This window comes from Sycon ciliatum, chromosome 12 (genome assembly GCF_964019385.1).
Source record: "Sycon ciliatum chromosome 12, ocSycCili1.1, whole genome shotgun sequence".
NCBI lineage: Eukaryota > Metazoa > Porifera > Calcarea > Leucosolenida > Sycettidae > Sycon > Sycon ciliatum.
In genome coordinates, this window is record NC_088654.1 from 26498986 (window position 1) to 26511485 (window position 12500).

The 12500-nt window shown below is 46.9% G+C and overlaps 1 protein-coding gene across 4 annotated transcripts in view; it reads right to left on the reverse strand.

The window, feature by feature from the left end:
* The window catches only part of LOC135828423 (uncharacterized), a 94263-nt gene that overhangs the window by 66381 nt on the left and 15382 nt on the right, over positions 1 to 12500 (reverse strand). For 3 of the 4 annotated variants that reach the window (XM_065340874.1, XM_065340871.1, XM_065340873.1), the window contains exons 4-9: positions 12312 to 12455; positions 6772 to 6870; positions 5215 to 5507; positions 3529 to 3706; positions 2306 to 2470; positions 444 to 736 (exon numbers count right to left, since the gene is read on the reverse strand). In XM_065340874.1, coding sequence (XP_065196946.1) covers positions 444 to 736; positions 2306 to 2470; positions 3529 to 3706; positions 5215 to 5507; positions 6772 to 6870; positions 12312 to 12455 — 1172 coding nt within the window. The remainder of the gene's footprint in view (positions 1 to 443; positions 737 to 2305; positions 2471 to 3528; positions 3707 to 5214; positions 5508 to 6771; positions 6871 to 12311; positions 12456 to 12500) is intronic. The other variant, XM_065340872.1, reaches the window with a different exon arrangement.

A 12500-nucleotide genomic window follows, 5' to 3' on the forward strand; every position in this document is an offset into this window, starting at 1 on the left:
TCACGCTATAACTACCTGGTGGTTTTAGTGTTAGTTATTCATTCATTCATTCATTCATTGTTCATTATTACTAGTCGATGGAAGTGAAATATACTGTTGAGAATAAATAGTTCTCCTCGTGCCGTGTGGGGTCGTTCGTTCCTGACACTTTAGAGAACCAGAGGGTTCACAACACTTACATCATCATTCACTGACCGACATCATGAATGACATCAGCAGTTATACTGACTGACATTGTCCATTACATCATCGGCTACTGCTCATCATCAGCAATGACATCATCATTCTACTGACTGACATCACTTTTTTCATTTTTTTGCATTGTTTTGCTTACTGCCATGGCTGGCTATCGCCCCCCCCCCCCCCCTTCTTCCATATTGGCCTATACTCCCTGGCCACGGGAAGGGGAAATAAATAAAATAATAAAATGATAACCTACTTACTGCATCACCTTGGTGATGTGCATGTAGAGGCTGAAGAAGGCGTTCAGGATAATGATGACTTCGCACGCAGCACGCGCGTGGCTCAGAGAGCTGCGATACTCGAGCGGGTTGCCGTGCATGTGCTGCGGAGACTCGTACCCAGACACACGCTCGTGAGCCGCAGCAAAGAACGCAAAGCTGTACGTGAGCACGAGCAGGAAGAAGAGGATGCCGCGCTCCATTGCGTAGCTCCAGCCGTACAGATTCCACTTCAGGTGAAGCAGGACACGAGCTGGATCCGTCGATCGCAAATCCTGTGAACGTGTGATAGGGATACAATAATCAGTGAACACATAAACAAAACACACACACGTGTAGGAAACACACAGACACACATATATACACACACACACACATATACACACACACATGCACAAATGAACACACACACACACACACACATGTACACAATACACAGATGCACTACTACTACTATGATACAGCTACCCTAAACGGGTCACGCCGCCCTCCACCCAAGCATGAGCACTATGAGGGGCAGTGGCAAATAAATAGAATCAGCTAGCAGAACTGGCAAAACAGATGAAACAATGGAGCAGAACGGACGACTGCTGTACTGTAACAACAACCTGACAGCTACAGTGACAACGACTGAAAATGAACACAGACGCACACACACACACACACTCACACACGCCCGCCCGCGCGCCAAATTAGAGGCCAGACAAGTCCAAGGCTAGGCAGTTAGAAATTTGGCCAGGTACATGTAAACCATGGGAAATGTATGAAAAATCAGGCTAAATCAGGCTAAATCAGGCTAAATCAGGCTAAATCAGGCCCTAGCTTTCTCGATTTTCAAGGTGGGATGGGATTTCAGCCTAATTCAGCTTGAACTTGGGCTATCAAAATCCCGTGGCACAATAAGAAAGAATATAGTGCAGTGTACTGTATGCTTACTAGGGTTACAAGGATAACGAGAGGTTGCATGGTTACTAGGGTTACAAGGATAACCAGAGGTTGCATGGTTACTAGGGTTACAAGGATAACCAGAGGTTGCATGGTTACTAGGGTTACAAGGATAACCAGAGGTTGCATGGTTACTAGGGTTACAAGGATAACCAGAGGTTGCAAAAGAAAGATCCATGAGCGGTACTCAAACCCAGCACCCCTGTCTTTCCGGGACAGTGCCCTACCTATTAGGCTACCAGGGATAACACACTCCAGTGGCTAGAGCAACTTGGGTGCCTGGGGTGATGCTAGGGTGACGCTAGGGTGCCTGGGGTGATGCTAGGGTGCCTGGGGTAACGCTAGGGTGCCTGAGGTGATGCTAGGGTGCCTCGGGTGACGCTAGGGTGCCTGGGGTGATGCTAGGGTGCCTGGGGTGATGCTAGGGTGCCTGGGGTGATGCTAGGGTGCCTGGGGTGACGCTAGGGTGCCTGGGGTGACGCTAGGGTGCCTGGGGTGATGCTAGGGTGCCTGGGGTGACGCTAGGGTGCCTGGGGTGACGCTAGGGTGCCTGGGGTGACGCTAGGGTGCCTGGGGTGATGCTAGGGTGCCTGGGGTGATGCTAGGGTGCCTGGGGTGACGCTAGGGTGCCTGGGGTGACGCTAGGGTGCCTGGGGTGATGCTAGGGTGCCTGGGGTGACGCTAGGGTGCCTGGGGTGACGCTAGGGTGCCTGGGGTGACGCTAGGGTGCCTGGGGTGATGCTAGGGTGCCTGGGGTGACGCTAGGGTGCCTGGGGTGATACGAGAAATTCTCACCCACACTGCTGGTCACTGCTGCCCTTGTCATGCACACAATCAGCACACAATCAGAGAAAATAATTTCTTCCTAGTTCCTAGTAATCCTACCCCCCCCCCCCTACCTTGTTTTTGAGAACTTCTTGGAAGACAGTATTTGTCGGGTTGTAGTCAACTGTGGCTGGCTGGTGTCCTTCACTGTCAGCCTCCAGTATGGACAGATCAAACGTCGTGGTCTTTGCGGTCATATCTTGCACCATGCAGCCCTTGAGAATGGATGCGCAGGTTTGCTGCAGCATGTGACATTTTCACCAGCATCACCAGGACGACGAAAGCCAGCATATCAATGTTTTAACGATCATCATCACCCGGGCAACAAGCAGAAGATAGAAACAACAGAATCATCAATTGGGTGTTCAAGCCCCTCCCCCCCTCCAAACACGGACAATCCCTGTAAAGAGACGGTAAGGTCTCGAATCAAAATGTGACTACTCATAGTCTTCCGGGTGATGAGTGTAGGGATATCAGCGAACGCACTGCGCAGCCCATCTGCGCAGGTCAGCCTGGCCCATCTACGCGCGGCCGACAAGAAAACTCATCAACACTTTCATTTTTTTGCAAAATAAATCGTGCGAAGAAGATGCACGGAATGGCTGAAAACTAGGCGGAGGAATAGTAGCATCCAGAGACTCTCAAACAAATTCATGGTCCATCGCTTCTGACAATGGCAGCGAAGACATCAGAGAGCTGATTGCAGCAACTCTCTACCAAGCGCGATGCTGGTTACTCACCAGGGCAGGGCGCTTCCATCGCGCAAGAAATGGCCGCGAGCGAGAAATGGAAGTCCGATTTTGGAACGATCCAACCAGGGAAATTCCTTGAAAATTGGCCTGAACACCTCTCATACTGGTGTTTCACGATGTGCAAACTTTCAGAGAAATCGACCAGGGAGAACGTGGTGAGTACGTGGGTCCTCGAGTATCGCGTATGATTTGAATGGTTGCGGGGACAGAAGAACAGTAATTTTACGACTCCCAGAGGTGCAATCAGACCGCGGCCATGTTTTCTCTGTCGGCCGCGATCACGTTCAAAAAATCGATGACGCAATGCATGCGCAGAGGCCTGCGCAGTGCGTTCGCTGACATCCCTAATGAGTGGAATGGTCTTGGTCCGAGGAAGCTAAGGCGCTCCCTTCCTTCTTTATTCCCAATCAAACTTGCCCCATTCCACCACCGAAACTGTCAGCTTGGTTTTTATGTCTCCAATGCTCACTTGGCAGCCTATTTCATCCCTCTTTTGGTTGGTTAGTTCGTTTACTGCTACACTGTACCTATAACCATTCACTTACAGGTGCCCTTGCCCTATGCTCTGAACTGCCCTTGCCGGCCTTCATTGTCAGCAACAGGTAAAAGTTATACACTGGGAGAGTGTGATTGTCCAACACCTGCTCGTCCAAATCGAGAAGATGACAAACATCTGACGGTACTTCTCGCCAGTACGACACTCCCTGAAACAAATTGCGCACACTGGAAGAGGGAACAGCAGGAGCAGTGGCAACGGTGGCGTCAGCAGCATAGCAGCAGCAAAAACAGTAGCAGAAACAGCAGCAGCAGCAGCAGCAGAAACAGCAGCAGCAGCAGAAACAGCAGCAGCAGCAACAGCAGTAGCAGGACCAGCCACAGAAACAGCAGCAGCAGCAGCAGCAACTGCAGCCGCAGCAACAGCAGCAACAGCAGCAACAACAGCAACAACAGCAGAAGCAACAGCAGCACCAGCAACAACAGCAGCAACAACAGCAGCAACAAGAGCAGAAACAGCAACAGCAGCAACAGCAGCAGCAACAGCAGCAGTAACAGCAGCAGCAACAGCAGCAGTAACAGCACTGAGAGTGATTGGCGCCATCAGCAAGAGTAGCAAAAGAAAAACAAAACTTGAGAGGTTAGTGCCCATATTGCTGTCATGCCCATGGTGAGAGTGCTCTCTAGCTCCCACTGCTGCAAATAGATAAACTAGACGGGAAGTCTGCAGGAATTGAACTTCTTCTGACGGGATGCAGGGAAATACCCTTTGTCAAGTGACCAGAGGAATATCCTTGGCAAGTCATGTAGGTAAAGCCATGGTAAAAATTATCTTTGATTCTCAAGTACACGCGCACCGATTTTTGGCGGCGCACCGACGATGTTTTTTATATCTATGCATGCATATGCGCGCATGAAAACGGTCAATGCGAAAGGCATGAATCAGAGAGTAGTAAAATACCGGTATTTTTCTACTCCCTGGCCTGAATATATGAACATGTGACCATGTACATATGTGTGACCCTATCTTTGGAAATAAAAAATTGTGGGAAATAAAATAAAAAATCGCTCTCTCGCACCAATTTTCACAGGCTCATGACCTGAGAATCAACTTTATTTTTTACCATGGCCTAATGCCCCCTGTAGGTCCTGTGCTCATGAAAATTACCCATAACAAGTCAAATGACAGAGCGCTGTGTGGTACAGCTTAGGTAGCATACTGCCAGTATTAGAGAGTATAGAGACTATCCGAATGGTGACATTGTGGTTAGTATGATGTCATGGCGATGAGTATGATGTCATGGTGGTGAGTATGATGTCATGGTGGTGAGTGTGATGTCATGGTGGTGAGTATGATATCTTGGTGGTGAGTCAGCGGAACAGCTTGTGGGCACTATGTATGAAGCGAGAGTCAACGGAACTGCTTACGAGTGCTACCGTAGTGTCTTGTACTAAAGCCTGTCTTGAATAGAAACCTGATTTTCAAGATACATTGTCAGCCACCTGAACTACAGTTTACTTGTTGGATTGTGGGGGGGGGGGGGGGGAGGGCTCCACTGAAAAATTCCGAAATTTGGAGCCCAAACCAGTGCGTTTTATTGATTCCCAGGGTAACTGAGCTTAGAGTGGTACGATGGTCAACACGGTAGTGACCATAGCGTGTCAGACGCCCCTGCCTCTATTAGCAAGTCGAACTTTCGGTTTGAGTGCAAGCAAGCCATTCCTGTAATACTTACACCTTGCCCGTCATACTGTCAATGAGGAGTGAGGCAATTTGATCAACGACCAGCATGTCATCTACAGCCACAGCCTGTGGATCCAGCAGTATCTTGAGCATCTTCTCCACAGGCATGTGGCCGGTGTCATCCAGTGACTCGATGCCCTGAATGCCGTGCTCGATCAGCAGCTGCATTATATCTTTGAGCCGTGCATTGGCTGCATAGTGATATGGACCGTTCTTGTTTGCCGTCGGCTGAATGCTCTGCACATCAAAACCCATCTTGAGCAGATTGAGTAGAAGAGCTTCTACCTGCAATGTACGCATGGACATGCAAAATGGACATGATTCATACACACGCACATTCACACACACACACATGCACAACAAAATCCGGCTTTTTGCCCAACAGGGCACGTTTAGCACTCTACAGCGGCCACATTGGAGGGTTCCACGAGAGCATGGAAAGTGGTACTCTAATGGCTGTACAGGTCGTACCGTGTGTGTTGCCCCTGGAATAATCATCATTCAAGGATGTTCAGAAGGGAAACAGTCTGAAGAATACATCAGGGGCGTTGGAAGGGATTTCAGTGTGGTACGGTCAGCCATCTGAAGTACAATTTACTCGTGGAGGAGGGATGACTGAGCCGAGACTTTTTTTTGGAAATTTGGAGCCCAAATCAGTGCATCTTATTGATTCACGGGGTACTTGAGGCAAATAGTGGTACGGTCAATACCGTAGTGACCGTACCGTGTGCGACGCCCCTGATACATTGAATGTCACCACCGGGACTCGAAACGGGGACTTTTGCCATGGTCCAGCGATGCTCTAACCACTGAGCTATGGTGCAACGGTCATCACGGCAGAGAACATTTTCTTCAGACTTCGAAACTAACGCTTCCTGCGGCGCTACATCAAAATTGCAACTTCAGGGGGAATGCTGTTAACCCTTTAACACCGATAGGACGGATTAATCCGTCAGACTGTACAGTGCATGCTGATGCGACTTCAAACTTTCGCCATTCGGTCAATCCTTGTCCGAATTCAACGATCGAAAGGTCTATTCGTATCAGGAAGGCCTCAGCTGTCGGCTCAAAGAAAAACCTGAAGACGATCTGAGGTCCTGGAGCAGAGTTATGACACTCGAACAAAATTTGCTGGCATAAGTCAGCTCGCACCAGCATGAAATTGAAACGCGTGCAAGGGGGTTTCCCCTACTCGCTGCTCACGCATTCATACATGACACACGTCATTTTGCAGCTGCATTTTTCAGCTCTCTCCTGCAAAAATACTGACCGTTCTGCGATCAAAATAGTTGAAATGGCTGAGAATTTAGTGCGGCGCTCGTAGGTCTGTCATTGGAGCGCTTGCATCGCGCTGCGGCGTTACCCCTACGACTTTCTCTATTACGAACTGGGTATGGCTGCGTTTGTCTTGCTCAGAGCTTTCAATAGAGCTCAAGATTGTGAGAATCCTCTGAAGGCAATCAAAATTACAGCCAGATGAAAATGTGAGTTTGTGAAAATGGTACGTTTAGTGAAATCAATTTAGGTGCTACAGGGTTCAGGTTCTTACTGTAATTTTGGCAATGCACTTCTTTAGGTAGATCACGATATCCTCTGCCTTTGATTTCTTGCCACTTTGCTTCTCCTTCTGCTGCTGCTGTTGCTGCTGCTGCAGGTGAGGGTTCAAAGAATCAAAAAAAGCACCAAGAACACGTTTCATCAACGAACTTATAGAGAAAAAGGAGATAAAAGTAAATTAGTGCACAATGACAGATACATACATACATACGTACATGAATATGTATAGGATATTGACCAAGACGAGGTCTATATTTCCCATATAGACCGAAGTCGACGTCAATATCCTATTTATCACGATTCCTTTGCCATAACCCCAAAATTTGAACCTTTAGGAGCTATTTTAACCTTTTTAGTATAGCATTTGTACTATATTGACCGATTATGAGGACAATAATATATTTATCACGACATAGCATACGTCAGAAACTGTTTTTTGCTTTGTTAAAGGAAGAAAGGAATAGAGGACTTTCCATTACATCACCTTTTTGGCGCCTTCCCGGTGTCCACCCAAAGATCACCCATAAGACAAGTCCGTGTCCTACGGTAAAATGTGCTTGGGTGGAAAAAAGAGATTCAAATGTGTTGTTCGGTGTACGGTTGAAAATGATGTTGCAGGCCGTCGCAGTGCAGTGGTGAAGCACTTTTGCTTTTCTTTGATGTGGTGAATAGTTTCGGTAAGTCGCGAGGATTACTAGCCGCAGTTACTCTACTGTTTATTCCAGCCTTGAAGAGGCGTTTCCGCGAAAAGATTGACAGAATCCGTGGGCCCAGTACATTGATCCATATTTACCTCTGGACGAAGACCTTTCAGCCAATCCCCCTGCGTTGGGTATCCAGGCCTCTCTAAATGTTTAGTGAATGTCCCCAGCACATATGCGAAAGACTCTCTAGAGGCTTACAATAGCCCTGATGGATACAAATGCATGTGTCTCATTGCTGGCTGGGTTGGCACATTATCGTGTCTTGCCCAATCGAAGGAAGAAACAACAAATGTCAACAAAATTCGTTTCCAAACGTCAGGCACTCGCGGAGTGTTTTTGCCGAACCTGTCCATCCTTGGGTAGCTGCTGAATTGCCTGGAATTGTTCCTGGCGCACACTGCACTTGCATGGTGGGCCTGGGAGAAGCATGCTCCCATGTTGCTGCAGTGCAGTGTTGTTTTGACTGAATTCACGCTGGAGACTGAAATGTGATGTGTGCTGAATGTCAACACCTACACCACTGGGTCACCAGTGGCTGGCACCGTCAATGAACACTACACGAAAATAGTGTACATGGATTTTACTTCAGCTGGGCAGAAATTGGAGCACCGTGCCCATAACCTACAAGTAGTCTCACTTCTCTTTCGCTGCCTGACTCTCTCTCTGTCTCTCTTGCTTTGCATGCCTGTCAGTGTATCCATGTGTGTGTGTGTGTGTGTGTGTACGTGTGTACGGGTGCGTGCGTGTGTGGGTTTTTCTTCCTTATCAGTACGAGTATGACAATGTTGACATGTGGTGGCTGGTAGCACGAAAGCTGACAAAGTCAAACACGGCCATCATCATCATTGCTCCTATGTAGCCAAAAAAGCTGGTGTAGTGGCGAACTTAGTTGTCCTGATCTTAAAACACGCTGATGAATGCACATCCAATACAGCAATTGTTTTTTTCTTGGTCGTCCCTCGACCTGGCATTCTCCATAAGCAGTTGCTGATTACCGCGTATACCGGTAGAGTGTCCTCCATTACTGCCTTTGCAAGAGTTACACAAGAAGTAAGATCAAGATGATCCTCACCACAAGAAGATCAAGAAGCTGAATACATGTACCTAATTGTCCAGAAAAACAGAAGATGAAGTATACTAGTATGTGCCGCAGCAGATGAAGAACTGCACAGCGCAGCAACCAAGTGGGAAGCAGAAGAAGATTGCGCAAGTAGGTCGATCAGAGTATTTATCCATGACAAAGGAAATACACATTGTGCAGAACATGAAGCATACACACTCGCATGGAAGAGATAATGCCGGAGTTGCACCCAGGGCCAGTACTAGACTATAGCTAGCACCACCAGTCATGTAGAGGCACGTGCATAATAGAGCTGGGTACATTGGTCATTACCATCAGCATCAGCACTATCAATCATCAAACTCCAGCTATACCTTGCACCCCAACAAACTAAGTAAGTTGATAGTGTTCGGAATCATGTTCGTGTTTCCGCCTTTACTGGTGCTGCTACAAATGAGCTGAACAAGTTAGTTAGTTAATTCGATACGTATTGGGGTGACAGGGATGATCATGACTTTTCTCTTCGCCAACGAAGTGATGGAACAATATTCGTGTACTTCGAAGTATTTGCATAAGGAGCGAAGTTCTCGAGTCGTGTGTCCGTCATCCACTGGTTCCGTCGTTCTCCATCGTAGGGAAAACGATAACAACTCAAAGACAATCCAGGTGTGGGAACATCCGATCGCGAGCAGCCCTTTGGTATTCTCAAACTACAGTATGCAAAATGGAACTTCTTTCGAAAAACACTGTTTCTTTCCAGTGCAGTCTTCTTTTTTTGCCACCCAAGCTCCGTTTCAAGTCCGGTGATCGGTGGTGAACTCGATGATCTTTGGCCCGAATCCTCATAGGCCGCACGGTATGACTCATTGGAAAGTCCTCTATACTATTGTATTAATACACAGTATGTACATATGCTGTTTACATTGGACATTACTTCTCTGTAAACAGAAGTTTTCACTTGTCACTTGTAGTATGTTTCCTAAGTTCTTTGACTGAGAATCTGATAGTTTGGGTTCAAATCCCAGCATTTGGCTTCAGATTTTTCTTCTCTCAGTTCTAATTTTTTTTCTAAGTTGAGGAAAAAGTTCTAAGTCCTCGGGCTAAGTGGTCCATAGACAGATTCTGCTACACGGAACTACGTACCAAACTCCGTGTCAACTGCAGTGAAGTTTGACACGGATTTTTTGTACGTTGCACCGGTTCTGCTGTACGTAGCATGCTCGTAGCATGCTCGAACTCCCCGCCACATGTACTCTGTACGCTCAGTTTTCACACAGAGTCCAGTCCGTGTGAAGAAAACGGTATGAAAAAATCCGTATGAAACTTGATTCCGTACCACGCCGAGGTTTCCATACGCACTTTGGCATGTTTTACCGTGTGGCAGAACCTCACTAATATAAGGGGCCTTACGATATCTATTTAGAAACGAAAATTAATCGTTTCTCATCAACCCCCCTCCCCCTCCCGGAGAAACGAACACGTTCAAATGGTATAATAGTATCGATATTTTTGATCTTTTTCTAGACATGCTCGTGCATGCAAAATGTACATCGATATTTTTCGAGAAACAAACAGGCGCTCAACCCCCTTCCCCCTAAACAATTAGTTTTCGTTTCTAAATAAATATCTATATTTACGGATGGCCCCTAAGCGGTCAATATTATGCTGATATTTGACCGCTTAGAGATCACAAGTTTCTGTGGCGGTCAATAATAAGAGAGTGATAAGCAGTGATATGCATACGGATACCGTGCAATATTCGCGTCACTAAATCTTCGTGATTTCTCACAGCAAAGCGAGTTTACGATGGCAAATGTTCGGATAGCACTGTGGCGCACACATACATTCAGTGGCCACTGCGGAGGTTTGATTTCACGTTATGCCCTTCTTGCACAAGATTAATAGCGAACATTTCCCCGTCGTTAACATTATGGAGGTTACAGTACTCGATTATATTCATATCTCACGGATGTTCTTTATAACTACAGTCAACTTTGCGTATAACGACACTCGGCCGGGCATCAGAAAAGTGTCCTTATTCGCAAAATGTTGCTATACTCGAAGTCTCATTATATGTGTTACAGTTGGATGGGACTTTGCTCTGGGCATGGAAATTCTGTCGTTATTCGCGAATTGTCGTTATATCCGCAGTCAATATTAGCGAAGTTGACTGTACGTTTTATTGGTTCTGAAACGGCCACCGGTAACGACAACCGGTATAGATTACTAGTACTCAATAAAACTACGATTGAATGGTCTAAAGTTGAAGATTTGACGTGTTCATAGTGTGCTCGGTAGGGCAGTGGCAGTCCTGAGTGACTCAGGTGCCATATTTGGCGGGAAGCATGGGTTAGACATATAGGGTCTAGCAACACAGTACGGATCTTTCGATCTTATTGCTTTTTAAATGGTTGCAGCCGTATTCTCTCTGAGCGGACAAATTCCACGGCTAGACTCTATACACCCACACAATACAGTGTACTATGTCTGGTTTATCTGAACATAGACTGGTGTGGATATGCTGTGCGGGTACACAGTGAGCGTGGAATACATGAGAGATCGGGCACACCTTCAACCTAGAGTTTTTACCAAGAGTGAAAGGAACACAAGATAACATAATTATCATGTTGCTAAACCCTTGCAAAAAGTGCAGAATGCCACGAGGGCAGGGCCCTGAACACAAGTTTGCAATGGAACTAGGCAGACTTTGAATTCATTATTCTCACGATGGCACCATCGCCGCCAATAAGAGACTTATCATCATTGTGGTCTGGCGATTGACGGATGGCCATGAAACTCCGAGTTACAGCTTGATTCAGCCTAGTCCATTGCTAACTTTTGTATAGCGAAAAAGAAAAATGTTTGTTGACTAAGGATCATTTACGAAGATGCGCAAGCTTCACTGCAGCCACTATGTCAAACGGCAAACCCGACACCCTAGACCTGCATTTAGTTACTCGGCGGATTGATAGATATTAGAGATCCTTAGCAAAAGTACGATAACGCTAACTTTTATGGTACTCACTCCCAGCCGTGACAAAAGACGTTATCGGGTAACGGAGAAACGTTACAGAGCTCAAAATAACGGGCCGACGTTCGTTCTGGTAATTCTGCAAAAACTGCAAAAACTCGCATTGTTTTGTAACTGGCGGGATATAAAAAGCATGTGAAAGACGAGATTGCTTCCTCTGGTGACACTTAGCTTTTTTAGGCGAGTTTTGCCTTTCAGTTGACAATGTCTGCGTCGTCTGCTTCGTGCCTTTCACCCTCTATCCCACCTTGGAAACAAAGGACCGGTTCCGCGGCATCCGGAGGAAGAAGTCATCGGCCTCTCCCAGACGTGCTGGAGCTGGAGAGCCCTTACAGTCTTCGGTGCCGTGTTTAGGAAAGGTTTTCCAAGGACCTAGAAACAGCGAAAACTCATTTTCGCCGTGCCTTTGCCATTCCAGAGTGAAAGACCTCGCCAAGGTATTCGTTCGGAACGACAGCAAACTAATCCCAGGTTCAAAATTTTGAAGTTCCTGCACTTGTTTCAACGAAAATTTACATCGCCATGGTTGTCACGACTACTTCGTCTGAACTTTAACGTACATTGTGCTAAGGGAAAAGTCAGCTTGAACGATCCGAAGTACGGAAAGGTTTTGCGTTTACGTCAGCGTTTTTTTTTAGCTAAGGATATCTAATGGGGGAAAAAATCCGAATTGTTTTAGCAATTGTACGTGGATTTCATGCATAGTTGTCATGCTGAGAAGGCCTATGTATCTGTACCGGATCAGGGTATATCCAGTTAGCGACGATTCGCATCATGTCCGTGAATGGCTGTTCATGATGCTCGTGGAGGAAACACTGCGCAGTGGCTATCTTATCGTCCTCGGACAAAACACCGCTGCATACACGCACAGCGTGCCTCGGCTGCAAGGAACAGCAATGGAGAGCAAGAGACAGCAAGGAACAGCA